The sequence below is a fragment of the Pteronotus mesoamericanus genome, unplaced genomic scaffold (genome assembly GCF_021234165.1).
Source record: "Pteronotus mesoamericanus isolate MK-2021 breed Mesoamerican mustached bat unplaced genomic scaffold, CSHL_Meso_final contig_164, whole genome shotgun sequence".
In the NCBI taxonomy this organism is placed as follows: Eukaryota; Metazoa; Chordata; class Mammalia; order Chiroptera; family Mormoopidae; genus Pteronotus; species Pteronotus mesoamericanus.
The window spans coordinates 1,426,468-1,452,859 of record NW_026555065.1 but is presented as its reverse complement, the minus strand read 5'-3'; the positions used below and the strand labels follow the sequence as shown (position 1 = coordinate 1,452,859).

Sequence of the window (26,392 nt, the reverse complement as noted above, 5' to 3'; positions counted from 1 at the left end):
TTTGGTTGAAGCGCTCTCTCCAGAAAAATGCACCTACTTACAAACTTTTATGTATTATTTTAAGAAGTTCATGGCCCTTAGTCCCCCGCAAGAGCCCATCTGTGAGCTGTGAGGGTAAATAATAACCCTTGCTGTAGACTTTTAGATAGTGCGTTTTTTATCTAAAGAAATACTGTAATCTTTTAACCTATAGATATTTCACAGAAAATGTGTGTAATGTTCTTCCGTATTGGTGAAAAGTAAACACAGTATGCTCTAAATCAGAACACATATACATTATGCTTCAGAAAATTTTTAAATTTGAATTTTGAATAACAGTGGTCTGATATTTACTTCTGTCTTTTTTTTTTAAAGCTTGGTAAAATGCGGCTGACAATTCCATGTCGGGCCCTTACGTGTTCTCATCTGCAGTGTTTTGATGCAACTCTTTATATTCAGATGAATGAGAAGAAACCAACTTGGGTTTGTCCTGTCTGTGATAAGAAGGCCCCATATGAACACCTTATTATTGATGGGTATGTCATTTACAGTTTTTCCTTGTACCTCGAAATGATATCTGTTACCTGGGTTTGTTTTCTATCAGGTCATGTTCTCTGAGTTACATTATTTTTAGGATTTTCATGATTCTAGAAATCAGTATTTTTTCAAAGTAAATGATATTTTGAACATTTTACCTTTTTAACTTGATGTCCTCTTGTTTTAGAAATACATGCTTTGCTGTCATTGCCTCTTGACATTTACCATTTAAGCCCCAGTGGTTCCAACAGGTTGTGCTTACACATTTTCTGCACATGAATCCATCTCTCCGTAGACATGTGGACCATACTAGAGAAAGAACGAAAGAATTGTGAAACTCTGTTTAACTTAAGCTCACTAAAAATTGGGCTTTTCATAGGCAATTTGGACTGTGTTAAAAAAAAGTATGAAAAAAAAAATACAGTGTCACCGCTCAGATAAGCATTCTTTCTCTACCACATGTATACAGAATTTTATTTTTAAAATGTAAGGTTTTCTTTTTTTGGCCCCTTTCCACTTTCTGTGAACATTTTCCCATATTAAAAAATGTTTGGAAACCTCAGTTTTTGTGGTTACATAATGTTCCTCTGCATAAAGGTACCATAGTTTAAATAACTACTTTCTATTTAGCCCTAAATTTTGAGAACAGATATAACTTATCAGGTCTACTTTCTTCTTTCACATTTATACCTGTACAGAGGGTCTGACTGGTTTTTGAACAGTAGTAATTCCAATCTATCTTCCATTTAACATGTGATATTCAAAGGACAAATTGTTTTTTATAGCTTGTTTATGGAAATCCTAAAGTACTGTACAGATTGCGATGAAATACAGTTTAAGGAGGATGGCTCTTGGGCACCAATGAGATCAAAAAAGGAAGTGCAGGAAGTTTCTTCCTCTTACAATGGAGTTGATGGTGAGTGTCCGTTTTCCAAAAGAGTGGAGCATTCTTCTTGCTGTTGTAAAGCCTTGGTTTTCAGTATTAAAATGCTCAAATTGTGTCCAAAAAAACACTCAGCAGTTTATGGATAGCTCAATAACTCTTATTAAATTATTGATTAAATGTTCTGAAGTAATAAAGCTCCTTTAAAATACACTTTTGCCAGCTTTTAAAATTGTGTGGTATAAGATTTCAAAGTAACATAAATCTAATAAGTCTTTGTGAAGTCATGCTTTTGAAATGGTATCCTTTTAAATTTCTAACAGATTTGGTACAGATTGTTGAACATTGTTTTATTTGCATTTTCCCCCCTGGCTTTTAGTATGGTTTTGCTGAAGAGAGGCTATGACTTTTTTCTTTCCTTTTTTTTAAATTTTAGAGAGGGGAAAGGGAGAAGGAGAGAGAGGGAGAGGGAGCAAAACATCAGTCGGTTGCCTCTTGTGCATGCCCTGACCAGGGACTGAACCTGCAACCTAGGCATGTGTCCTGACCAGAAATCGAACCTGTGACCTTTCGGTTTACAGGATGATGATGCTCCAACCAACTGAGCCACTCTGGTTAGGGTGAGGCTATGACTTTTTAGAAATGTTACTATAACGTTTCATAAGTATATCATGTTCTGTAGTGGTAAACATATGTAGTAGGTCGTCTTTGCCCTCAAAACTGCTTTTGTTTTGAAATGGACATACATTTTGATTGTCCTGATTCAAAATTGTTAAGAAAAAATCCTTTTAATAACCAGTAATAAGTAGTAGTTTTAAGCATAGGGAAACAGAACCACTGTTGGTTTTCTACTTTCTGACCCCAGCAATACTGTAAGTCTAAACTGTAATAAGCACACTGAGAAATAAAGAGAGGTGTCATAGGTCTTTTTTGCCTTCTGTTTTAATCATTCTCACACAGGATGCTTGAGCTCCACACTGGAGCATCAGGTGGCTTCTCACCACCAGTCTTCAAGTAAAAATAAGAAAGTGGAGGTGATTGACCTAACTATTGACAGTTCATCTGATGAAGAGGAGGAAGAGCCATCTGCCAAGAGGACCTGTCCTTCCCTATCTCCCACATCACCACTGAATAATAAAGGGTAAGTGCTGAGACCTTTAAAAAGGACACTGCAAATTTTGCAAATAGGATTAAAAGATATGCCAAATAAAATTATTATGCATGATTATAAAACTTACCTTAGCAATCAAAGATTAAATTTTAGCAGTCAATGGTTAAATTTTTCCCAGGTGTGTGATATTCTTGAGGGGTTGAGATAATGCATTAAAGGTGTCACTTGGATATAGTATCCATCATACCAAACGATGGGTCTCGTTCACTGGTTCTCAAACTTCAGGGTACATCAGAATCACCCAGAGGGCTTATTAAAACACACATTACTTCCCAGCCCACATCATGTCTGACTTAGGAATAGGGAGTGAGAAAATTTATATTTCTAAATAAGTTTCCAAATGATTCTAATGTTACTCATAAGATTTAGAACACTTACTCAAATCTGGAAAGTGTACGTTGTAAAATTAACCCTAAGTGGCGTGTTTCAAGTAGAAAGTAGAGGACGAGCAAATAAATGCTTTCAACCTGTCTCAGAGTGTGTGAGGCTGGCAATGAAAGAAGCCAAAGACTTAAGTTGTAGTACACTTACTGCTTTCTATTTTGTAGGCTTATTTCCCATTAGTCTCATATCAATAATAATGTGCCGTGGTTATGCTTCAGTTCAGTTCATGAAATACTGTTATCTATTTTATGTAAGACACCCCATGCTGTATAAAAATGGGTGATAATAAAATGAATAAGTACAGTCCTAACCTTAAAGGGTTTAACACCTTGTAGAAGATGGTAAAAAAAAGTAGCTAACTCTAGTTGTACTCTTAAACAGACTGTTGGTCTCATGAGACAGACTGGGGATTCTCAGCAAAAAGACTTCATGCTTTGCTGAAGCACAATTGTAACTCACTAAAGGTTAGAAATAGATGTGCCCCCTTTTAGGTGTATTTATATCCGGGGAATTACATGGCCTATTATAACCGAGTATGGGATATTCAAAAACATCTCCTTTCAACAAACAGTACTGCCTAAAGAAGGAATGTAAGTGAAAGAAGGAAAGTCCACAGAAGGCATTGTTACAGATTTCAGGGTTCAAGAAAAAAAGTTAACACCAGACCAAGAGAAGGCATTTCTGTGCTTGGAGTTAAATTATTTTCAGGTTTGGTATTATTTGATGAAATAAAATGACCTTCTATTTGAATATATTTGCAATTACTTGAAATTGCAACAGTAAAAGCACAATTGTCATAAATGTAGCTCCTTGCTTGTTGGAGGAATTTGACTATTTCAGAATTCTTCATAATCAAACAACACAGGTTGGTATTTTCACTGTAGTATAGCTTATCTCAGCATAGACAGAAATAAAGACATTAAAAGCAATATTATTCTAAATAAAATGAATAAACACAAATTCTACTTTAAATCCTACTTTATGAACATTTTTACCTCTGATTATACATAAACTATGCAGTAATTTTATTGTCTGAATATTTTCTTTTTTCTTTAAAGGAAATTTTTTGAGTGTGCAGAAATCTAACATTTCTTCTTTGGATATGTACACTGCTGTTTCTCCAAAGATAGCTTTGTTTATTTTATTTCAAAATTTACATTAGATGCGTTAACTACTTCCTGAGCTTCCCAGTGCATGATTGAACCCAGACATAGTATTTGCAAGTGCCAGATCTTTCTCTATTTTCAGATAAAACAATCTGAAAGTTTATGATATTTTGAGAAAAATAATGCCATATTCAACACTAGTGGCCATTTTACAATAATGACTAAGCAATAATACAAGCCTAAAGCCAGCATATTGCATTTGTTATGTGTATTGTAAAGGGGGAAATGCATTTCAGAATGTTATCACAAAAAAGAAAAGAACTCAGGCGGGAATTGGAGGGAAAAAAGTAAGTAAATGTGAAACACTTTGCAGTCTTCAGCCACTGAGTGTTTAGTATTCATCCAGAAATTCCCTTTGCTGTTGGGTATACCAAGACTAGAATTTCAGCTGCCTTTTTTTCCTTTGTAAATCCCTTTGGCATTGTCAGAGGAGACAGCTAAAGGAAAATGATACTTTTTATAGATGCAAGAGGTTTAATTGTTTCCATTAGATGAACTGTTTTAATGAAGCAAATGAGAGTGTATTTTATGCTTAGTATCCCATTCATAAAATATGGTAGATGGTCATAGCCAGAATTCTATTCCTGGAAACCCAACCTTAGGATCTTTTGAAATATTCTGACTCATTGAAATTGCGTTTCCACATCCCACATACTGTACATGAAGTTTTAAAAGCAAAAGATAGACTCTTTATGCTTTGTTTTTCCATTTATTTTCTGTAATTTACCTATTAGTCTCCTAATGGTTGGGTACCATATGATCCTTTGTTTGCACTCAGGACTTTTAGAATTCTTTGTTTTCCTTTTCAAAATCATTTCAGTTCTTTTTTTTTTTTCTTTTTCTTTTTCCTCCTTTTTGCTTTTTGCCTAATATTTTGTAATAAATAAATAAATAATTTGACTACTCAGCTACTTAAACATTTCACACTGTTGCAGAATTCCACTTTTTATTCTTCTTTTTGCAGTTATACTGTTCTCCCTTTAAAAACTCTCTGTACCTGTTCATTTTGGAGCATCTCTTCTTGTCTTGTTGCTTTCATTCAGCAGGCCTTTTATGCAAACAGTGTGCTGGTGACTGTGCCGGGCGTTGGATATATACTGAGATAAAGAGTATCTAGTTTTTGTTCTCATAAAAGCTTACAAGTCTTGAGGCCAGCTGTTACCTCTTCACTGATCAGATTGCTACATCCTCCAGTCTTGCCTGTGTTTTCTTTGCAAGGACTTGTGTGTCCTTTTTACTAGCTGACACTCCAGTGCTTATTTTTAAAAGGTTTCAGAATATCATCTGCTGTAAATACCTTTCATCTCCATTGAAGTAGCTTAGCCCTGCCTTCCCCCTGCATTCTGAAAGTGTAGATTACCGTATTTTGCTGCGTATAACGAGCACCCACATTTTTGTACGCATTATACACAGATTATACCCTATCCATGGTATGTAATTGTTACACACATGTATAATTCATGTCCTTATTTTTCCCTCAAAAATTTGGGCAAACTAAGTGTACATTATACACAGCAAAATGCGGTATGATGATCCTAAGACAGCATAGGGTTTGTGAATATTGGATACCATTGCATCCATCCGTTTCTCCAAAATAACCTCTGCAAAATGCTATTAAGTATACAGATTATTTCCTAATACAGTCAGCCCTCTGTATCTGTAGGTTCTGCATCTGCAGTCTACAGTTGTTTGAATTCACAGATGCAGAACCCACGATACAGAGGGCTAACTAAAAGGACTTGAGCATCTGCAGATCTTGGTGTCCATGAGTGTTCTGGAACCAATATTTGTGCATACCAAAGAACAACTGTAATTATAATACTCTAAATTATATATATTGCTTTTCTTTTGTTTTTATTTCTAGCAGAAAAGTTAGAACTCATTATGAGATGCAGCTCCTTTGTTTGTTAGACTTAAAAGTTCAAATGACTCATGAAAATTATGCAAACCTTTTCCCTCTAGCATATTAAGTCTTCCACATCAAGCATCTCCAGTATCCCGCACCCCAAGCCTCCCTGCTGTAGACACAAGCTACATTAACGCATCCCTCATCCAAGACTACAGGCATCCTTTCCACATGACACCCATGCCTTATGACTTGCAAGGTGAGTCACTGGTTCTTGTATATCATCACATAGCATTTTAAATGGCTTTGATTTACATAGTCTTCTGGGTGAATCTAAGGAAGAAATGAAAGATTGGGAAAATGGGCTTGGACCTCAGAACAGGTCATAAATAAATACAAATCCATTTCCTTGTTTGTACTTTTCATCAATAGCCAGTGTTTTACTACCAGTGGTAAAACTAATGCAGTGATCTTTAGGTTTTGTGAACTTCAAAGTATTCTATAAATTGTTTTAGAATGACTTCTTATGTGCTGATTTGAATTGTGATATTTATGGTATTAGTTTTGTTTCCTGAATCCAGTTATGATGCAACAGGCTTTGTGGGTACTATATTGTATTATTTTTTAGGTAATGCAGAATTGAGAAATTGCACGGTTTTAATTTTTGTTCCAGTGAAACCGATTCTTCTTTTTTTAAGTAGTTTGAACTGTCATTACTCATTTGTACAGCATATTTTGAGTTAATAATGTATCATTTACATTATCAAAAAGAATTATTAGTTCTCATATATTTATAATTTAATAATTTGTATGTAAGCAATATAATCTAAGAACATTTTTCTTTTTTATTACAAAAAGCCATATAGGCTCATTGTAGAAAATTTACTACAAAAATCAAAGTGGAAGTCTCCCTCCACCCCTCCCCAATAGAAAAACTCAGGCCACTTGGCAAGGACTCTTAGGAGCTGAGACAGTTGAGTGGATTTTAAGTGATTGTAACAAAAAGCTTATTTCAACTCCATCCAACAGAATTTCCTGCAGTGATAGAGATCATGTAACCTACTGCCCAGTACAGTAGCTACTAGCCATGTAATTACTAAGCATTTGTAACATGGTTATTGTAACTGAAGAACTGAATTTTTTGTTCTATTCAGTATTAGTAAATTTAAATAGCCATATCATTGGTGAGTGGCTACTCTGTTGGACAGTGCAGCCCTAGTTTTCATGTAGCCCAACTGCAGGTCTTCACGTTACAGTCTGCCCTAGTGTAGTCAGGAGTTGGATCCCCAAAGTATGTGTGTCGATGTCATATTTTTATCCAGCTTTGCTTATACTGTTCCCCAAGTTCAGACGTCATAAACGAGGCATTTTATTCACGTTGGTTTACTTGATCTTCGTTGTATTACCTGTTAGACAATGTGGCCAAGAATGTGAATTGGAAAGGGCGGGCCTGCTGTGACTCCCGGGCAGCCAGGAATCAGAGCTGACCCTTCTGTAATAGCCACCACCCCAGCCGTCGGGCATCCTCTCAGGTCTTTGCCCCTCACGCCCTGGAGACTCCTGAGTCAGAATACGGTACAGAGAGTGAGTGGCAAGTGAGCAAATTTGAGAAAGAAAGAAAATCTGGGCTACAACCTGCTTAACTCCTTTCACCTTCAAACTTTCTCATTTACAAAAATCGGGGCAACAATTAACGTATCTCATAAGATGCTTGTGAGGAGTAGAATAGATTGAAAGTTTACTGAAGAGGTGTCAACAAGAGCATTCGGTGAAAAGCGTTAAGTCGGTTTACGGGGCCAGTGCTAGGTCTCACAGGGCACCAAGGGGCCAAGTCCCATGAATGGAGTCATGACGGAGGGCAAGTCATTGCTAATGCTTGGACTTCAGGCTTAGTAATCTAGAGAAGGGAAGGATGTAAAGCATTCAGCTCAACTCTTCATGTTTAAATAAAATTATAAATGAATTAGAATTAGCATTTAAGATTTTTATATATTTTTGAAGTACTGGGACATTTGGGATAGTTTTGGTGGTGGTTTTCAAAACTGATTTTTTTTTCTCTCCCACAGGATTAGATTTCTTTCCTTTCTTATCAGGAGACAATCAGGTATGTTTTATGAAAAAATTATGGTTATTTTAATTGTATATTAAAATATTTAGAAGTGTAATATGTAGCCAGGGGAAAGAAAATAAATTTCCTTAGAAAATTCAGAGTAGTCATACCCATTACTGTATCGTTAAGGTGTTAAGAATTTAAATAAAAATTCCTTTGTCAACTGTGCCTGAGTATATAGTAAGAACATTATCTCTTTGTTGGTTTCCAGTGCTGTTTTAAAATGAAACAGAGGAATGAATCATACTGACTGATAAATTCTTGGCCAAATGTCTCCATAAGAGAAAGAGTAGACTCTTCTCTTTTCTACTACTTCTGAGCATGTACCAGTTTGGAAAACGAATTTTGAAAATTGGTTGCAATACAAATTAAAACAATTTAAAAATTTTTTTCTTCTGTTTCAAACACAAAATATCTCAGGATCAACGATGCATTCATTTCATAAGGCCGTTTGATTTTGCAAAAATGTTTTTATTAAGTATTTCAAAAACACTAGCTTCTCAGAATATATTAAAGTTAGGACTTTGTTCTGCTAAGAGAAAGGTTATGAATTTATAAGTATAATTAACATTTGTTTTGTCTTTTCCCCCTCCCTAGCATTATAACACCTCCCTCCTTGCCGCTGCCGCTGCAGCAGTTTCAGATGATCAAGACCTCTTACACTCGTCTCGGTTTTTTCCGTATACCTCCTCGCAGATGTTTCTCGATCAGTTAAATGCAGGAGGCAGCACTTCTCTGCCAACCACCAACGGAAGCAGCAGTGGCAGTAACAGCAGCCTCGTGTCCTCCAACAGCCTGAGGGAGAGCCACAGCCACACCGTCGCCAACAGGAGCAGCACGGACACAGCGTCCATCTTCGGCATCATACCAGACATTATTTCATTGGACTGATCTCCTTGCCTGTGCTGCTCTCCTCCCCTCCCCAGACTAAATGAACTTGGCAGAAAGAAAGGACTTTGTGCTATGTTTTACCTTATTCTGTTTAGAAAAGTACACAAGTGTGTGGTTTTTTTTCCTTTTTTTAGGGAAAAAAATTAAAAGAAATGTACAGAGAACAAAACTATATTTTCAGTTTTACTTTTGTATATAAATCTAAGACTGCCTGTCTGATAAAAACACTTGTTTAAAAAAAAACCAAAAAAAGGAAAGAAAAGGAAAAAAAAGAAAAAAAACAAGTACCCACAAACCACCTTCAGTTCAATTTTCCTGGATTCTGAAGATTTTTTTCACTCTTTGTCCTATGGTTTTGGTTTTATTTTACTTAAATGGCATTATTTTATTTGCAATAACAGAAAAGGAATTGCATGTATGAAGTTTTAAATTGTGGGCTTTTCTTTGTTATGGGGAGGGGCCTGAGGGGATAGTTTTAATTTCCATTTTTCTAAAAATGACAGACTTGGATTCTGTTTGTGTGTATGCATATTTTATCCAGCCTTAAGTTATAAACCTCATCTGTCCCACTGCATTCCCTGTGTATTTCCAGGACATAGCTCGTGGGTGTGTGTGTTCAGTGTGTCTGTGTCTGTATTTTTCTGTCATTACTGTTCCTTCTCCCGAGTTTGCATTCAGTTGATAAATCAGTAGCCTGCTTCCTTTAAAGTGCTTTGAGGGTCTTGAACTCACATAGGAGCATCTTTATGGACTATCCCAATTGCATGTTCTCCATGACACACGCGCTCTTATTTGCTAGATACCCCTGAGAATATGTTTTTAGAGATTGAAGTAAAGCTGTCTGGATAAGGAGTAGGCTTAGCAGACCTGCAAATAATACACTTTAGTCTAGTTCTTTATTCTAAATTTGGATTGCCAGTATTATGTACTTAAACCAAGTCTGTGAACACCTGCTTTTTTAGCCACAGGGTAACAAGTTTTCGTGTAAGATCTTCATACCAAAATGAGAAGTATAAATAGCTTAGAAAGCCCTGTTGGGTGTCTTGTGCGGCTGACAGAAGTAAGGTTATGTCATCTCAAAAAAAAAAAAAGTCAATTATCCTGAAAGTATATTCTCTTCAGAAAGTACAGTGTACCACACATGTCAGTCTGTAGAAATCTGCTTTCTGGTCGACAGCTGAAATTCCAAATGGGCTTGATTTTTAGTCATTTTACTCTCTGTTCTGAGTGTACTTACTTTCTTAGTTGTCTTGTTTATTTTTTTCTTCACCTTTTAAAAACAAGCATGACATATGAAAGTCAATTTTTTTTCTTTTAGAATTCGTGGATCAGCCTGATCTATTCTTATTAATAATGGAACATGTAAATATATTGAAAACTGTTTTTCAGGAGATGAGTGAGGGTTGGAGGGAAGGAAAAGCGGTTCTACTTGTGTTCCAAATCCTTATGAGAGAAGGTGTTACGTTCTCCAGGGAATAACTGAAGGTATGGGAAATATTTTTTAGCTGATTGAGAGGTTTAGCAGGTTTAACAGAAAAGATAAAGAAGGGGCATAATGATTACCAGTTTTCCAGACTGGGTTTTTATACCACAACTGTTTATGTTCTCAGAGTTGATGAAGGACCACCTTTGTGTATAAGATTGTCATTTTAAACCTTGCAGTGGTAACAAAATGACCCATTATAATCCAGGTAGACTTCAAGATGGCTGTATCTTTGGTTGTATGATAAAATTAATGGTTCACATGACTATGTGGCATCTAAAAATAATATGTTTCTTACAGCATCTCTCTGTCACTAAATTGTTGACTTGAATTTTGAAAAACAAGTTGGTGTTGATATGTATATGTGTGTGTGTATATATGTATTTATAGACAAGTGTGTGTGAGTGACAAGTGAGTTATATAGTCTTCCCCAACGCATGTGTATTCCACACATACATGGCTGAGTTAGTCACTAAACAATTCGCAATAAAAAAAGATTTATTGTTGGTTAAAACAGGAAATAGTTAAGTTTTTAAATGAATCTGGTGTTATGGTAAGAAAATACTTTAACTTAGGCTAATATTTAATAGTATCATAATTTGTGTCTAAATTCGAATTGGAATAGAAATTACCTAAATTATGGGGAGTTGCTTCTTATTTTGCATTACTATAGGAGACATTTCTATTAATTCAACTACCTAAAATGAATAGTTTTCTTTATTTCTGGTTTTTTCTTTTTCTTTCCTTGGTTTTAAGTCGTCTCAAAATTCTGTTCAATAACTTTGTGTATGATGCTGAATTACAAACTCTTTGAATAATCCAGTTGAAAACCCGTCTTACTTCAGCCCAATTTTGGAGAGGGTTAATTTCCCCTTAGTATCCTGCGTTATACCAACCCACAGGAAGAATAGGTAATAGGGAGAAATAAATGTCTGTCTAGTTAGTGGCTTTGGTCAGGTCTCCACAGGAGAAACTAACCATTCATTTGTCTCTTTATTTTAGTTCACTCTATACTCTAAGGAGTTTGTTCCCTTCAGTTGTTGACCATTCAAAATGTTGACAGTAGTAGTGGCTATTACTCTGTTGGTCTCATGGCCAATATTATTAGTCAGATTTTCATGATCTGTAGTAATTATTAGCAGAGTCATGCAAGTCATTCACTGCACCTTTATCTTCTAAGTTGTTTGTTTTTTTAAGCATATGGTCATTTCATCTCTTTATTCCTTAGCCCACCCTCGCTCCCTCACTCACCCATGACAACATTGACATGCTGTTTGTGGACAAATGGTGATTCTCAGAACCTTTGGGCAAGTTGTCAGCATCGCCCTTGCCACGGTCTTTCATCATAGGTGTGTATGTGTGTGTTTCTGTACAGTGCTGTGTGAGTGTGTCACACACTTGGTAACATAGCTGTTGGACTAGCAGGGTTGAAGTGGCTTTTAGTTACTTTTGTGGGCATTATTGGACACATTTTTTAAAACAATCTGAAGTTTAACCATGCCACACTTGGTTGACTAATTTATTTTGAACATTAAAAAATTTCTATATTTAGACATTTTCACAAATCTGTATCATTACCAACTTAGGAAAGATTCACTTAAGCTTCTCAAAAATGTGGTATCTTGGCCGATTTTCCTTTGAGTCAAATGTCTGAAACTGAATGAAAATATATCCCAATTTTAATTTCTGATTGTTAAAGGAATGTTGTTTTTAAACAATTCCAGTTTGAAATACGAAAAACACTTCAAGATCTTCAGAACTTTAGAGTACATTTGAAATTATTTTAGTAAGAATTTTGTTTTATCAATAAATGTTGAATTCTGTTTTTTTAATTAAAAAAACACACACACAAAGCTTAGATTTCAGAAAGGGAGAATAGCCGGTGGTTCCAGAGTATGCTGCTGTTGATTATTCAGTTAACAAAGGGGAAAATGTATATAAACAGATATAAAAGTTACCATAAATTCCATAAACTTAAATCTGTGATTCATTGCCTTAAGACTTTCTCTCTTAGAATTTCCATACCGCATGCCAAACCAGTAAAATGGCTTTTAAAAATGTATAGTAGACCAATGTCAGTTTGTATAAAAGTACCAAGTGAAGATATTTATTACATGCATTGGAAAAAAATTGTTTACCTATTGAATGTTACCTGTTTATGTAGAGCTCTTTAGATGTAATAAAAGAAAAGCCTTCAGTTAATTTGTCTTCTGTAAAATACACGGCTGGGTATACAAGGGCACAGTCTGTATGAGAAGAGTGATAGGCTTTGTGCTTCCAAAGCACCTTTCATCCCGAGATTTCAAAGCGTGACAAGTAATTGTTTTGCATCATGCTTTGAGGTAATGAATGTACAGCCATCATTCCCTTTTCTTACTGGAATATGGCTAGCTTTGTCATGAACCACAGCATCTGTTTAGTTTTAAATCTGTTTTATAAGCTACAGTTGGAGAGCTAAGAGCACTGTCGCCTCTTTGTAAACAAGACTAGGGGCTAGGTGAACCGACTGGAATTTTAGGAATGAGCATAAAACCTGGACATGGCGTGGTCCAAAAGCCTTTCCTGAGATAGAGGTTTAAATCGGACATGTCTTAGGATTTTAGAATCCTAGCCACTGAACACTCTTAATTAGGGACACTGAGTCAGCTGAGATGAGCCCCAGGTTCTGATGACCACTCCATACCACTTAGTAAGTTTTTGGCAAGCTATACTTAAGATACCTGTTAGGCTTAATAAAAGTTCCTTTAAAACCATACTGGGGCCACTCAGTGATAAAAACAAAAAGGCTTTAAGGGAAAGTACCCTCATTTATCATTATATCCCAGAACTTACTTGCCCTGTCCCATCTAATAAGTCAAAGGTATCTGCTGTCTAATCCTTGGTATTCCAGATTGGCCGTGTAGATTTGCTTCCTAATGTCCATGATGAGTTAAGAAATGTAGGCTAGGACCCTTGAGCCTTGCCTGAAAGGGAAATGAAGCAGTTCTCTATGGGGTGCCAACATCTAACCAGCCCCTCAAGGAGATTGACCACGATGATGATGAGGTTTAAGCACCTGGGCCCCTTCCTCTGGCCTCTTACAGGGTCCTAGGAGCAGTTCCACCAAATCTGTATTTGTTTCCACATTCTGAAAGATGGCTGCCAAACCATACAAGCTCGGAATGCACAAAACCTGGTTCTGCCCTTGCGCAGTGAACCTGCATTCCGCAGCTAGATGGTCACAGCTTCACCTACTTGGTGGTTTGGGCCACTTATCGCCTGCCCTCCACAAAACCCTTCTCTACAGCTCCTAGGGATTTCTTCTCATTGGTAACTCCACTGTTGGGGCAATGAAAAGAGTTCTTTCTCAGGACCTCCGTTTGGTCTGAAGCCCACAGCTCTGTGAGATAGTTGCACTAAGACTGACTGTTTTGTCCCCTGCAGCTTCCCTTGTGCCTGGCCCTTGGATGTGTGTCTTATGTAACCACCCCAAAAAACATACTTCCTTCAATTTTATTTTCTTAGGCTTTAGCCGCTAAGCACCATTAGACAAAGCCACAGCCCGGAGAGCCCAATTTTGATATGTCATAAGGATGAAAATCTCTACTCAGAGCTCTGCCCTGTCTCCTACCCCTCAACACGCTAATGTGACTCCAAGCCTTTTTTAGGGTCGTGCTGACTCTGCCAGTGGATCCACAAATTGGATCACACAGGCAGCACCAGCCTGGCACCTCCTGGCTACATAGCTCAGCCACTTGACCTGGAATTGCTCCCAGCAGGGCCAGTGCCCCTACCACTATCTCCCAGGGCTCTTGCTGTATCATAGTTATGTCCTGTTACGTCCCCTCATTAATTCCCATTAGTCTTGGGGAAATGGCTTGAAGCCATGATCAATTCGACCCACTTGAGCTGACACGTCCTAGGCTTGTGAACCTCTCTGGTAGTAGGCCAGGGAAGACCTGGAAATTCTGACCGAAGCATCAGAAAGGGCCTTTTAAGTTCTGCGAGACCTTGTCATACCTGGTTTGCTTTGTCTTCCTTCAATGTAGGCTGTAAAGGCAGATCATTCTTCCCACTGTTCAGTTGAGGCTGCCTTGTTTTACTGTGAATGTTTCCACCCTATACTCAGTGCCTTTTTTTTTTTTTTAAAGGTTTTATTTTTAAGAGTAGGAAAGGGAGAGAGAAAGAGGGAGAGGAACATCAATGTGAGAAACATTGATTTATCGTATGTGCCCTGACCAGGGACTGAACCTGCAATCCAGGTAGGTACAGGACACCTTTTGCTTCTCAGGATGACACCCAATCAACTGAGCCACGCCAATCAGGGCAATATACTTGGTGTTTATGAATTAATCTCAATTGTGTCACTGTGTGTTGAGATGGAAATGAGAATTTGTAAGTGGCCCTGTGGTGCTGCAAGAAATGTTGCCATAGTTCTTTGCTTTAGTTCTGCGTATTGCTATTTCTCAACCAGCACTGGCTGTCTTGGAAATGTGGAAGATGATTCCAGCACCAGATACAGAACCTGGTCTTTCGGGTAATTGCCCTTCTCGGGAGAAGCACTACCATGGTAACTCAGGATTGCACAGTACTCTACAGTTTGCAAAGATATTTTTCAAGTCCTTAACTCAGACCATCCTCAGCAGGCTCCATGAGGTAAGAAATAGAACTCCAACTTTCGTGAAGATCCCGAGGCTTTGAGGGATGAAATGATTCGCCCAAAGACAGCTGGGAAACGGCAGGCAGGAGAGGAACCCAGGTCCAACTCCAAGCCATAAGCTCTTTCCCGGCTGTAAAGGGCTGGACGAATGGCAGTGATCAAAATCAGGAAAACTCTTTTATTAAAGACAAGAGGCAGGCTAATTCCATGGCTGAAATCATTTCATTTGCTAAGTTCCCTTCTGCTCCAGTCAGGTAATGTCATCTTGCCACTGTGTTGCCTCCCTAGAGTGAAAGGAACACTTTTCTTTAAAATTCATCCATCTGATTTTTCAGGCCCAGGGGAGGCTTTCTTACATTCTCTTCATTCAGTATTCAGTAGTCTCGCACAGGGATGGTGATCTTGTGGATAAATTCATCATACTTCACTTTGCCATTTGGTTCGATATTTGCTTCCCTGAAAAGATCATCCACTGCAATAAATCACATTAATTTTTCAGTTCAGCTTTAGTGTTACATTATAGGACATCGAGTTCTTGGGGGTTGGGGCTCCCCAGAGGTCTTCCCTGAGTGTCCAGCTGTCTGTTCACGTAGACCAGGAAGTAAGCCAGCCAGCGGAACGGGACAGCCCACCCCCTACCCCTTGGGGACCCCTGAGACAATTCGGAGTTTATTGCATTTTCTGCAGGGGCTGGTGAGGATTCAGTCACTGAAGCCCACTTGTGCCTCCTTTTTTTTTTTTTTTTTAATGGCCTATATTTCCTGTACCTATATTTGTGGAAGCATTCGGCATGGGTTTTACTTCCAGAGCCCACCCTCCCAGCTGAAAAGGCACCCTCAGCTGCTCCATCCTGGGCCACCTGGGCCTTCCCTTCCAAATGAGCATGTCCCACCCCAAGAGAGGACTTGCTGAGAAGTGGTGTCTGCCACTATCACCTTTTTTAAAAAGTTTGTGTTTTGGGGGTGGGGAGAGTATGAGAGAAAATAAATTCAACTGTGTCTAAAGCTGAAAGGGTACAAAACTGCCATTGTTCTCTGTGATGCTGCTCCAAAAAAATCACTTCATTTACTATTTCTTCTGTTTCTGGATTCCTTGAACAAAATACTAGCTTGTCCCAGATCTTGGCAAGAAGGGCCATTTCAGCTTAAACTTCTCCACAGTGGCCTCTCGGGGCCAACATACCTTCGGCTCTTTGAACTACCTGGACCCTCTTGCAGAAACTGTCTCACTGTCCTATGTCAACTTCCTCAGCCCCAGACGTCCCTGATACAGGACTCTGGACAGTGAGAAAGTACCCTGTGATTCTCTGCCTAACCAGCCTTCTCTGAACTGTAATTACTATGCTGTGTGCCTAGGCTGATGGGAGTGCTGAATATTTTTAGAATGGTAGGAAGAATGTAAGTTAATTCAAGGAGAAACTTCTACCCACCAGGCCACTTGGTTCAAACCATCCCAGTGGACTGGTCCAACACCAGCTGCCCTGCCAAATACAGCCTCCCCGCCCCCCCCCGCCCCCAGAAGAGGGCCCACACTGGGCAGCCGGGGGGTGGGGTCTGCCTGCCGGGCACTGTGGTGGTTCATGCTGAACCCAGAAAGAACCAGGGTGCTGAAGTCAGCCTGTCCCAGACCTTAGAAGGGAGGTCTCCTTCACAGCCTTCTCCAGCTACTCCAAGGATGCTTTCTAATAAAAGTGAACATTTTCTTTCTATCAGGGTAAAGGACTCCTAGTATCATCTTTCCTGTCTCCCACAGCCAACGGAAGGGAAATCTGTCTCCTAGCTTGTCGGGAATACGTTGCCATTTTCTTTGAAATGCTTCTTAACTGGTTAAACAAATGAGAAATATGTATGAGTTTGGGGCCCGTGGTATTACTTTAGACAGAGATCATTAACCATAAGAATTAAGGCCCCAGCTGGCCGTCTCTGCTAACACTCCACCTGGTCCATAAAAGGCACTACGAGCAGTGTCGTCAGAGCCGGAGAGGGCTGCCGAGCCCCTGTTTCCCCTGTTCCCATGAAAACAGCCACAGTGCAAGAGCACGAAAGCTGCCAGCCAGGAAAAGGGGCGGGGGGTGCAGCTGAATCTGCCTTCTGTAGCACGATTTTAAAATGCTTTGCGCTGTGCCTTTGTGGCTGCAGATAAAATCTAAGCAGTCAGCTTTATAGAATGTTAGCTCTTGGAGGGACCTGAGGGATTGTTTATTGTAACCTCATTTTTTCCCAACAAGGAAACTGAGGAGGGTGAGAGAGGTGAAGAAACCCGACTGAGGTCCTCCAGGATGAGGGCGAGCCAAGGATTCAAATCTAATTCCAACCACAGCCTGGCCCCGCCTCCGCTGGCTGGTTGTGATCTAACCGAAGGCGAAAGGCCTGGCGTGGTTGAAGCCTCTTTCCTGCACCCACGGTGTCCTGGCTAAGGCCTCCTGTCCCAACCACTGCAAGCCCAGCAGCCTGACGGGGAATCACAGTCTCCTGGGTCAGTGGGCGCAGACTCTGCTGGTGACTCGAAATGGCTGCTGTGGCAGGACTGACAGGCTAGCCGGACAGGCTGGAAGAACGCCGGCAAGTGCCAGCATGGGGGGTGGCCCTGTACCACCTGTGAAGGGCTTCCCTGGAAGACCCAGGCCCTTCGGCTCAGAGGCAGGAAGGCATGCTGGGCTGCTGGGAGGTACCGGGCAAAGGCCCCTCACGGGGTTCTGGGACCAGCAGTCCCAGCAAAGGCCGCCATGGACACCGCCCTGGACACCGCCCTGGAAAGCCGTGAGAGCTGGCTGAGGCACGAGGAGAGGGAACGAAGTAGCAGCTCATTTTGGGCACCTGGCATCAGCAATGACTTAAGAATACAGCTGTGGTGAAAGAAAAGAGCCTGAGGTGGCCTGGGAGTGTGGGGAGCTAACAAATGTCCTGCAGACCTATGTCCAGCTCCCAGCTCTGCCACTGCAAGCCACTTGGTTCCCCTGTGTCTTTATAAGAGGGCTCTAGTGCTCCCAGGGTGGCATAGCTCTAAATAAAGGCCCACCGTGAAAGCTTAAACTCAAGGGGAGGCCCAAGTAGGTCCTTGCTAGGATTCCCCAGGCCCTCCCTTCACCGGGCTGGCCTTCCTCTGGGTACCCCAGACCCCCCAGCTCTCCCTCGGGCACCAGTCCACAGCTCACCCGCCTCACCATCCAGGCACAGCCTCCCGGGGCATGTGTGAAATGCAGTGTCTGCACAATGCTTGGCGGGGGGTCACCCCCACCCCCAACAACTTCCTAATCCTTTCCAGCTGTGGGGAAAGAGGGAACCAGACCATTACCTTCCTTGTGGGTGAGCCTCTCCCCTAGTTTCGTGAGTTTTGACCGCAGCTCAGACGCCATGATGTAGCCTTTCTTCTCCTTGTCTGCCATCAACATGGCCAAAAGAATCTCTTTCTTTGGGTCCTCTTGTTTTATTTGCATGTGCATAATGGTCAGGAAAGTGGAGAAATCCAGCTCTCCATTTTTGTCTAGGAAATACCCAAACACAGCAGAGTGAACAGGGAGGAAAAGGCTCCTGCTGGGGAAGCCAGCCGGCCTCCTACCCAAGCCTTTCTGGCCGGCTCAAGGGCCACCCAATTCAGGAAAGGCCCTGATGTGGCAGTGGTCGTGGCGAAGAGGCGCAGCCCCTTCTGCTGAGTTCCTACCACAGACATGCCTCATTTAATCCTGCCCACATTCCTCAGGGTCTATGGTTATCATCACCCCGTGTTGCCCACTAAGGAGACACGCTCTGAGTGGGAAGTCACCCCCTGGAGCAGTGGCAGGTCCAGGATGGAGGACCACCTCCTCTGCTCCCTTCTGGGTGCTTCTCTCATGCCCTGAACCGCAGGGAAGTACATCTATGTGTCAACCTCCTGGTCCTGCCTGGGCTGTTGCTTGCCCTTCCCCTCATTGCAACCACCCCGGGCTCCCTGGCCCATGTTCCCCCTCTGAGCATGCCTGGGGGGCTCGGCCCTGCCCCTGCCTGGGGTATAACTACAGGAAACTGGAACTTGCCCTGACCACAGCTCCCTGTTTGGAGGAGACAGAAACCAAAGGAAACCACCACCCCTTGGAGGTGGAAACAGGGAGTCTTTGTCACTGGCGCCCCATCTCTGGGCTCTAGGCCTTGAGAGGCCTGCCCTGGACAGGCTCCCAGCGCTGCTGCAGGCACACTTGATGGGTCTTTGGTTGGGGTAACGCCAGCCCATGCGGGAACCCATCTGAGAGGTGAGGCAACTGAGTTCCAGATGGCCTCCTGGTCAAGTGCTCTTGCTGGGCCACCCCCTCTCTCTTGGGCTAGTCTTTCCTTGTGCGAGCCACCCCAACCATGGATACCCCTCTTGTTTTCTTTTTAAAAAACCAACTTGTTTCCACTTATAAAATCCTGTATGGTCCCACTGTCAAAAATACAGGAAATAACAGTAAAGGGAATGACAATCATCCATGAGGAATGGAAATCATCCCAGAGAGAACCGCTTGGCAATGTTTTGGCTGAGTTTTCTTCCACCTTTTTTTGTTTGTTTGTTTGTTTCTCCCAGAATTGCATAGTTTCTAGAAGGTCAGTCTTTGAAATCAGAAGAATTGGGTCCCAGCTCTGATTCCACCATTGGCGTATGCGTTTGTGCAAGTGACCAAATGGCTCTGAACCTTGATCTTTACCCGTAAAACAGTGCCTTCTTCATCGGGTTGTTTGAGCTAAGCACGTGACAAATACTCAGCAAAAGGAAATTGTCCTGTCAAAGCCATTTTGGGATCACTGTTAGCCCTGCCTTCACTGCAGAGTTGTGATTACCTTGTTGGACAGCTTAGACCCCATGGTCCGCTCTGAGATGCGGGTGTCACCAGCTGCTGGGAGGATGGAAGGGAGCCTGAGCGATGTCTGGCTCAGAGGCCACTGGCGAAGACCTCTAAAGCTCCCAGCTGGTGACCTCCGCCTACCACCTGCCCCTCAGCTCTCCGACCTGTCCACACCTCTATCGCCTGCACCTATCTGCCGCGCCCCTGCCCAGGACCACAGACGCAGGGCTCAGGGCCCTCCCCCCAGCGCAGCCCACGTCTTCTCCAGCCCTGGCCCAGCCCACTCACCTATCCCATGAGTCTGAAGGTGCTGCTGCACCTCCCCAGGTGTCGGGCTGGCCCCCAGGCACCTCATCACTACCAGGAGGTCGGTGGCTTTTATCTTCCCCCGCTGCTGCTTGTCGTACAGGGAGAAGCATTCCTTGTACTCTGCGCACAGCCCAGAAAAGGGAGTCAGGAGCAGAGCATTCCTTCACACTCCGCCTCACCCCCCACGCCCTCGTCCTCTCCTCCCTTTTTTCTTCCCTCCTCCTCCTTGTACCCACTCCCTTTGTCCCCCTTCCCATCACAAATAAAAATACAGGACTGCCAAGTTCAACACTGAACTTCCAATAAACAAGAACATATTTTTTTAGTATAAGTATGTCCCAAATTTTTGCATGATTGTTTATCTGACGTTCAAATTTAACCGAGTGTCCTGTATTTTTTACTTACTTATATTTTAGAGAGAAGGAAAGAGAAGGAGAAAGAGCGAGAGGGAGAGAAACATCAATTGGTTGCCTCCCCCGCAACTGGGACTAAGCCTGCAACCCAGGCACTTGCTCTGTCCAGAGTCAAACGACAACCTCTTGCTTTGCAGGATGATCCTCCCACCCACTGAGCCACACTGGCCAGGGCTGAGTGCCCTGTATTTTACCTGGCAACCCTATTCCTTCTCTGCTCCTTCTCTTCCCCTCCCACAACTGACTCAAACCACAGGGAAGCTCTCCCCTCCTCTAGGTCCAGTCCAGGGAGACCAGAAGCCCGCAGCAGGGCATCCAGACACCCAGGGGACCTTTGCAAAGACAACTTACATGGGGAAGGAGGATCATAATGTCTCTGTGTTACTGGCAGGCCCAGAAATCCCTCACCTTGGGGAAGGCCTGGCAGACAGTGGCTCTCATATGTGGTGACAGTTATTACAGTGATAGGCAGTGCTGAACCCACTGCTCCAGACCCCAGCCTCCAGACTGCGAACTCGCAAGCTGCCCTCTGACACAGGTGCTGGTCCTGTTCTTAAGCACTTCAAGGGGTGCCACCAGGATGTTTTCCGGGCTCTGACTAGATGGGGCTTGCAGCTCTCTTCGAGCCCTTTCTCCCTGGATGAACAGGAAATGCCCACAGGAGCTAAAGCCCCAAGAGCCACATTCTCACAGCCCAGCGGAGCAGGGTACCCACCGCCTCTCCACCCCCATCTCCCAGCTCTGGAGGAACAACGAGGCCAGCGGCAGCCCGGGAAGATCCCTGGACCCTCCCAAAGAGATTCTGATTCGAGACCTGGGCGGGGGGGCCTGCCGTCATGCCATCAGAATTGGTCAAAAGCCCCCCAGGTGGAGCCTCTGCTTGGGGGGGTGGGGGTGGGGAGTGGGGACTGCGATTTGATAAGTGAGGTCACCTGCCAAAGATGCAACTCTTTTCCAATGAAATCTATTATTCAATTGGATAAGTGATCTACTATTGAAGTATTTCTTACCCTTGTACAAATTATATCCATTAAACTAAAACCTCTTTCAAATCTTTAGCATTGCTGTTTGCAATAGGGCCATCTTTTTCATTTTTCTGTACAAATGCAGGGGGTGGAATGTTGTTTAATCTTACATTACTTAACAATGGCCGATTTTAACAACCAGCTCACTGTACCACCTGGCTGATGCCAGCTAGTGCCCTGGTGACACCGGGCTGCCCCAGGCCCAGTGGCAGGCGCATGGCTAATATCCTCTCGGCCGCCTTGTGAGGTGGTGTCCTTACCCCCACTTCACAGGTGAGAAAACAGGCTCAGAGGTGCCAGGCCCCAGGCCCGCTACCTCCAAGGCGCCTGTCCTTCCCACTCCAACAGGCCACCCCTGTCCAGTCTATCATTCATTCATTAAACATGAGTGGCCATTTTCTTGGTGTCAGACACTGGGGTACAAAGGGAAGTTTGCCTTCTTTCTTCTGGGGGCTTCAGAGGAAGGCTCAGTGGGCCTCGGGACCAGATGCGCCAGGGGGCACTGAGGCTGGCCGCTACACTCCGCCCGGCCTCACCTTGAGACCAGCGCATGAGGCTCCTACCCTGGACCTTGTGCATTAAGGCTCCTCGCTCCAGCCCTCCTCTTGAGGTGAGGATATCAAGGGGTCTTTGGGGAGGTGCCCACCTGGAGCCTACAACCCACTCCCCCACTCTTCCTTCTAGACCAAGCTCTGGGTATCCAGACCGCCGGGATCTCCGCCCAGGCAGCCTGGAGCCCCGCCCCCCCGGGCCCGCAGGACCCTGCGTGGGCTCCGCTGGGCCTCCTCTCATCCAGGCCTGGGCCCCTTCGTTCTGTGTAACCCAACTCTTCCCCTCGGCCTCGTGGAAGCAGAACTCTGCAGGCGCGAAACTGAAACCTGCTGGGGGGGCCAGTAGTTTAGGGGACTCATGGAATAAGTGCTCCAAACAGCAAAACGAGGCTTGATGTAAGGGTAGAGGGGACCTGAGACCATCTAAGCTGACCTCCCACCTTAGAGGCGAAGAGACCGAGGCCCCCAGAGAGCAGAAGGTGCTGCCTGAGAGTGCAGATCGGGGCCCTTTTCTCTGGCTCAGCCGAGTACAAAGCCCCCCCTTCTCTTGTTGGGCCCTCAGCCCCAGCCAGTTAATTGTGTTTGCTCTCTCCATCCTCTGTCTCCCTCCTCCCCCACATCCAGCTACCAGGTTCTGGAGGAAAATCAAATGAGCCCTCTCTCCTATTTCCCCCACTTGCAAATCGCCCTGGCAGATGTAACAGCAACTTTTCTACCTGTGAGCCTTCCCCCCACCTCCACTGAGCGCCACCTCCCCTGCAGCCTCTGGCTCTTGCCTGTGGGTGGGCCCAAATCTCCCCTCAGCCGCCTTTTTCCCACCAACAAAAACTGAGCAGAGCAAATTGCTTAATGAGACCCATATTTTGCTGTGAGTTGCTAATTAAAGACCCAACCTACCATTAATTTGGTCCTGGGAAAGAAACTTGGCCTGCAGCAGACAGAGAAAAACAGTCAGGAAGGGACTCCATGAACGGGCGGCCCGCGCCCCCTCTCCCCTGCCACCAGCCCGGTCAGCCGCCAGGTGACACAGGCCCTCACTTACCATGGCGGGGCCTCCGGCTGCACCCCTGGGCTCTCCGCTCCCAGACTGCCTTCTTGGTTTCCTTCCTGCTTCAAGTCGAAAGTCCGCCAAGCTGGGTGGAGGCCCCTGTAATAAACCCGCAGCTGCCATGGAGACCAGGCCCAATGCCAGGGGTCGGATTCCAGCCTCCCTGCACAGCTGATGCCCAGCAAGCCCTGGGCAGAGCAGCTGGTTGGGTTTTGAGAAAACAGGGCTGCAGAAGGGCTCGCCGGGGCCTCGGTCCCGCACTGCAAAGCTGATGCTCTGAAGCGAATGGACAAACATTCCTCCCTTTCTCGCTGGGAGCCCTCCCTGCACTCCCAGAAGGGGTCAGTGACACACAGAGTGGGGCCTGAATGGGGCTGTCCTGGGCCTGTCGCTCTCCTGGGACTAAGCAGGCTGACGAGGGGTCGGGTCCTTAGCATGCCGTCTTGTTTAGGAGCCATCACACACCCTCTTGTAGGTGGGGAGGGGACCCTACCACGATGGTGCAGCCCAGTGATGGCCTCTGCCACTGTCCAACGGTTCTTAATGGGTCAGTTCCCTTCCTCCCTTCCGGGTACCCGGGGGGATGGGGATGGGGGCCAGCTCTGGGGTCCAGGCCCCGCAGTGGGCTCCCCAGGGCGCTCAGAGGGCGGCCGCTTGTGTGACTTTCCCGCCAGGGCCAGGAAGCTCCTCCTTTTGTTCCTTTCCCTTCTCTCCCCTCCGCAGTCCTCACTCCTTCCGTCAGAAGCTGCTGACTCTCCCCATTTCCTCAGTGGTTTGTGCTGCTCCCCAACCCCCACTGTGTACACACACACACACACACACACACACACACACACACACACGCTGAGGAAGTGCGGGCAGGGTGGGGCTTTCCCTAGAGCTGCTGAGCTGGGCGGCTGGGGTCTTCCCCTCCAGCTCCTTGTCCACAGCTGGTAGCTGCCCTACCAGTGGGGCTCCACCTCCAGGGTTCCCCACTCTTTGTCAGGACCCGTCTGTATGGCCACACAGGCTGTGTGCCCTGTACGGTGGGGCCCGGCCCAGGGGACGAGTAGGCCCCAGTGAGGGGCTGCGGCTGCCCAGAGGAAGAGGGACCTCTGGCTAATTTGTACGAGGCATTTGGACAAGTGGGGCCTGCCCCTGGTCCATTTCCCTCCCTCCTTTCCTGACCACTTCCACGTGGAAGTTTTTCCTCTCCCCCAAACTGTGCTGAATCACCTCCTAGACCCAGATGATTTCAGCTGGAGGATTCTCACTCCTTCCCAGCAGGGCTGAGGAGACAGGAGGCTGGCCCGGGGCAGGAGGCAGGGGAGGAGGGGAGCTTCTCGCTGACAGCTCTGCCAGGGGGAAGAGGTGAAGGAAAGTCAGGCCAGGCCCTGGGATGGCAGGGGACAGGGCCAAGGCCTGGGGGAAGTTCTGGAGCGACCAGGCCAGTGCCCACAGTCGGAATCACCTTGTGTTTGGAAGGGGCTGGGGATGGGGACGAGACATTTCCTTGGGTTTGAGCCAGTGTGGGCTGGGGTCTGAAGCCATGTGCCCCAAAGGCATCCTTACTGACCCGCCCTTGCCAACTCCTCCCTTAGGTTTTCAGGTGTCTCTGCGGGGTGTCTCTTACATGACTGAAGCACCTGCACAAGGGTGGTGGCTGCAGGAGGGGTCACTATCGAAAAATTCATCCAACTGCCGCTGTCCTAGGCTGTATGCATGCTACACTTACATACAGAGGACGCCCTCCCCCCCGCTTGGGGGGCTGAGACTCTGTTCCCCTGACGGGTCCCACCACCAGGTTTGATTCAGCAGATGGAGTGAAGCCAGGTGTCAATTAAAAAGTATTGCTAGGGAAAGTTTCCAGTGAGCTACCCAGAGTTCTCTGTCAAAAGGGACAGAAATCTCTAAGCCTCTGATAATTCACTGTGATTTCTTTCCATTTGGAATATGTTGACTCTTGAACAACATGGGTTTGAACCACGCAGCTTCACTTATATGTGGATTTTTTTCAATAAATACAGTATATTTTCTTTTCCTTTTCTTAATGAAATTTTCTTTCCTCTAGCTTACTATATTGTAAGGATACAGTATATAATACATATAACACACAAAATATCAGTTATTTGTTGGGCTTCTGGTCAACAGTTGGCTATTAGTATAGTCAGCAAAAATGCTCTTTGGATCCATGGTTGTGAAACCCAAGAATATAAAGGACTGACTGCAGTTAAGTTTTGAGGAGTCAAAAGTTATATGTGGGCCTTGGCCAGTGTGGCTCAGTGGCTTGGACATTGTGCCATACACTGGAAGGCCTCCAGTTCAATTCCTGGTCAGGGCACATGCCGGGGTTATGTTTGGTCCTGGTTGGTGTGTGCACAAGAGGCAGCTAGTTGATGTTTCTCTCCCTCTCTCTCCCCATCCGTTGGTCTCTCTCTAAAAGTCAATAGGCCTGTCCTTGGGCGACAATTAAAAATAAAAGTTCCCTGCAGAATTTTGACTGCAGGTACCAGTGTCCCTAACACCCGTGTTGTTCAATGGTCAACTAAAATCACTTTCATCCCTTTTATTTTATTTGATTTTTTTTTTTACTGATTTCTTATCAAGGTTCCCATACAACCAGGCCTGTGCCTGCTCAGACAATGCCTATTAAGTCCTTCTGTGACTAGGCCCGAGAGGGATTGGAGGGGCAGTGTCCTTGAGGTAGGGAAGGAATCAAATGAGGTTGCTGGGCAGGTAGGAGCACTGGGGCTTAATGGTGTGGGAAGCCTCCTTCCCAGCTGCCCCTCCGCTGTGTTTGATAACAGTAGCCCGGTAAGTTCCGGCTGCCTGCCTGGAGAGGCTGAGACCTTTGAAGATCAAGGGCTGAGGCCCGTGCCCCGCCTGCCGCTGCACCGATATAAGTGACTGGGCCAAGGCTAAGTACCAACCTCAACAAACTAGGCCCCCAACCCCCCTACAAGGTGACCTTCTCTGCTTCAGCCTCTGAACCGGGCTGGTGGCATGTCTGAGAGGCAGGCCAGGAGATGCCCTATCTGACAATGCCAGTCCCCCCCGCCCCGCCCCATACTCCTTTGAAGAGGTCTGGGACTGACCCAGGCCCTTCTTGTCCCCACTTGTCAACTCAGGGACCCTACAAAGTGGTATGGAGGGCCAGGGGCAGCACCACTCTCAGCCGGGTCT

At 44.4% G+C, this 26,392-nt stretch overlaps 2 protein-coding genes across 3 annotated transcripts in view; one reads left to right on the top strand and one right to left on the bottom strand.

Annotated features, from left to right (window-relative positions):
* Nucleotides 1–12,958, top strand: part of PIAS1 (protein inhibitor of activated STAT 1) — a 110,859-nt gene extending 97,901 nt beyond the window's left edge. The window contains exons 9-14 of the mRNA XM_054565231.1: nucleotides 355–515; nucleotides 1,302–1,432; nucleotides 2,360–2,540; nucleotides 6,083–6,225; nucleotides 8,033–8,070; nucleotides 8,674–12,958. Of these exons, the coding sequence (XP_054421206.1) occupies nucleotides 355–515; nucleotides 1,302–1,432; nucleotides 2,360–2,540; nucleotides 6,083–6,225; nucleotides 8,033–8,070; nucleotides 8,674–8,967 (948 nt within the window). The 3' untranslated portion in view covers nucleotides 8,968–12,958. The remainder of the gene's footprint in view (nucleotides 1–354; nucleotides 516–1,301; nucleotides 1,433–2,359; nucleotides 2,541–6,082; nucleotides 6,226–8,032; nucleotides 8,071–8,673) is intronic.
* A 1,801-nt stretch (nucleotides 12,959–14,759) lies between these two features.
* On the bottom strand, nucleotides 14,760–23,816 carry CALML4 (calmodulin like 4). 2 transcript variants are annotated; one of them, XM_054564234.1, is made up of 6 exons: nucleotides 23,724–23,816; nucleotides 23,225–23,329; nucleotides 23,080–23,110; nucleotides 20,173–20,313; nucleotides 18,384–18,572; nucleotides 14,760–15,561 (listed from the first exon to the last, which is right to left on the bottom strand). In XM_054564234.1, exons 2-6 carry the CDS (start codon nucleotides 23,225–23,227, stop codon nucleotides 15,464–15,466), a joined length of 462 nt encoding a protein of 153 aa, XP_054420209.1. In that variant the 5' UTR covers nucleotides 23,228–23,329; nucleotides 23,724–23,816; the 3' UTR covers nucleotides 14,760–15,463. The 2 variants fall into 2 exon arrangements, with proteins under 2 accessions (XP_054420209.1, XP_054420205.1); XM_054564230.1 differs by lacking the exon at nucleotides 23,724–23,816 and having other exon boundaries at nucleotides 23,225–23,353.
* Between the last annotated feature and the right edge of the window lie 2,576 nt (nucleotides 23,817–26,392).

What these genes read in the sequence shown, in the direction of transcription:
- CALML4 (XM_054564230.1), bottom strand. Translation starts at nt 23,353, where the DNA reads ATGGCAGCTGCGGGTTTATTACAGGGGCCTCCACCCAGCTTGGCGGAC. An exon ending in CAGCCGGAGGCCCCGCCATG is followed by an intron (nt 23,111 to 23,224) that starts GTAAGTGAGGGC and finishes TGTCTGCTGCAG; the next exon opens with GCCAAGTTTCTTTCCCAGGA. An exon ending in CCTTCAGACTCATGGGATAG is followed by an intron (nt 18,573 to 20,172) that starts GTGAGTGGGCTG and finishes GGTATTTCCTAG; the next exon opens with ACAAAAATGGAGAGCTGGAT.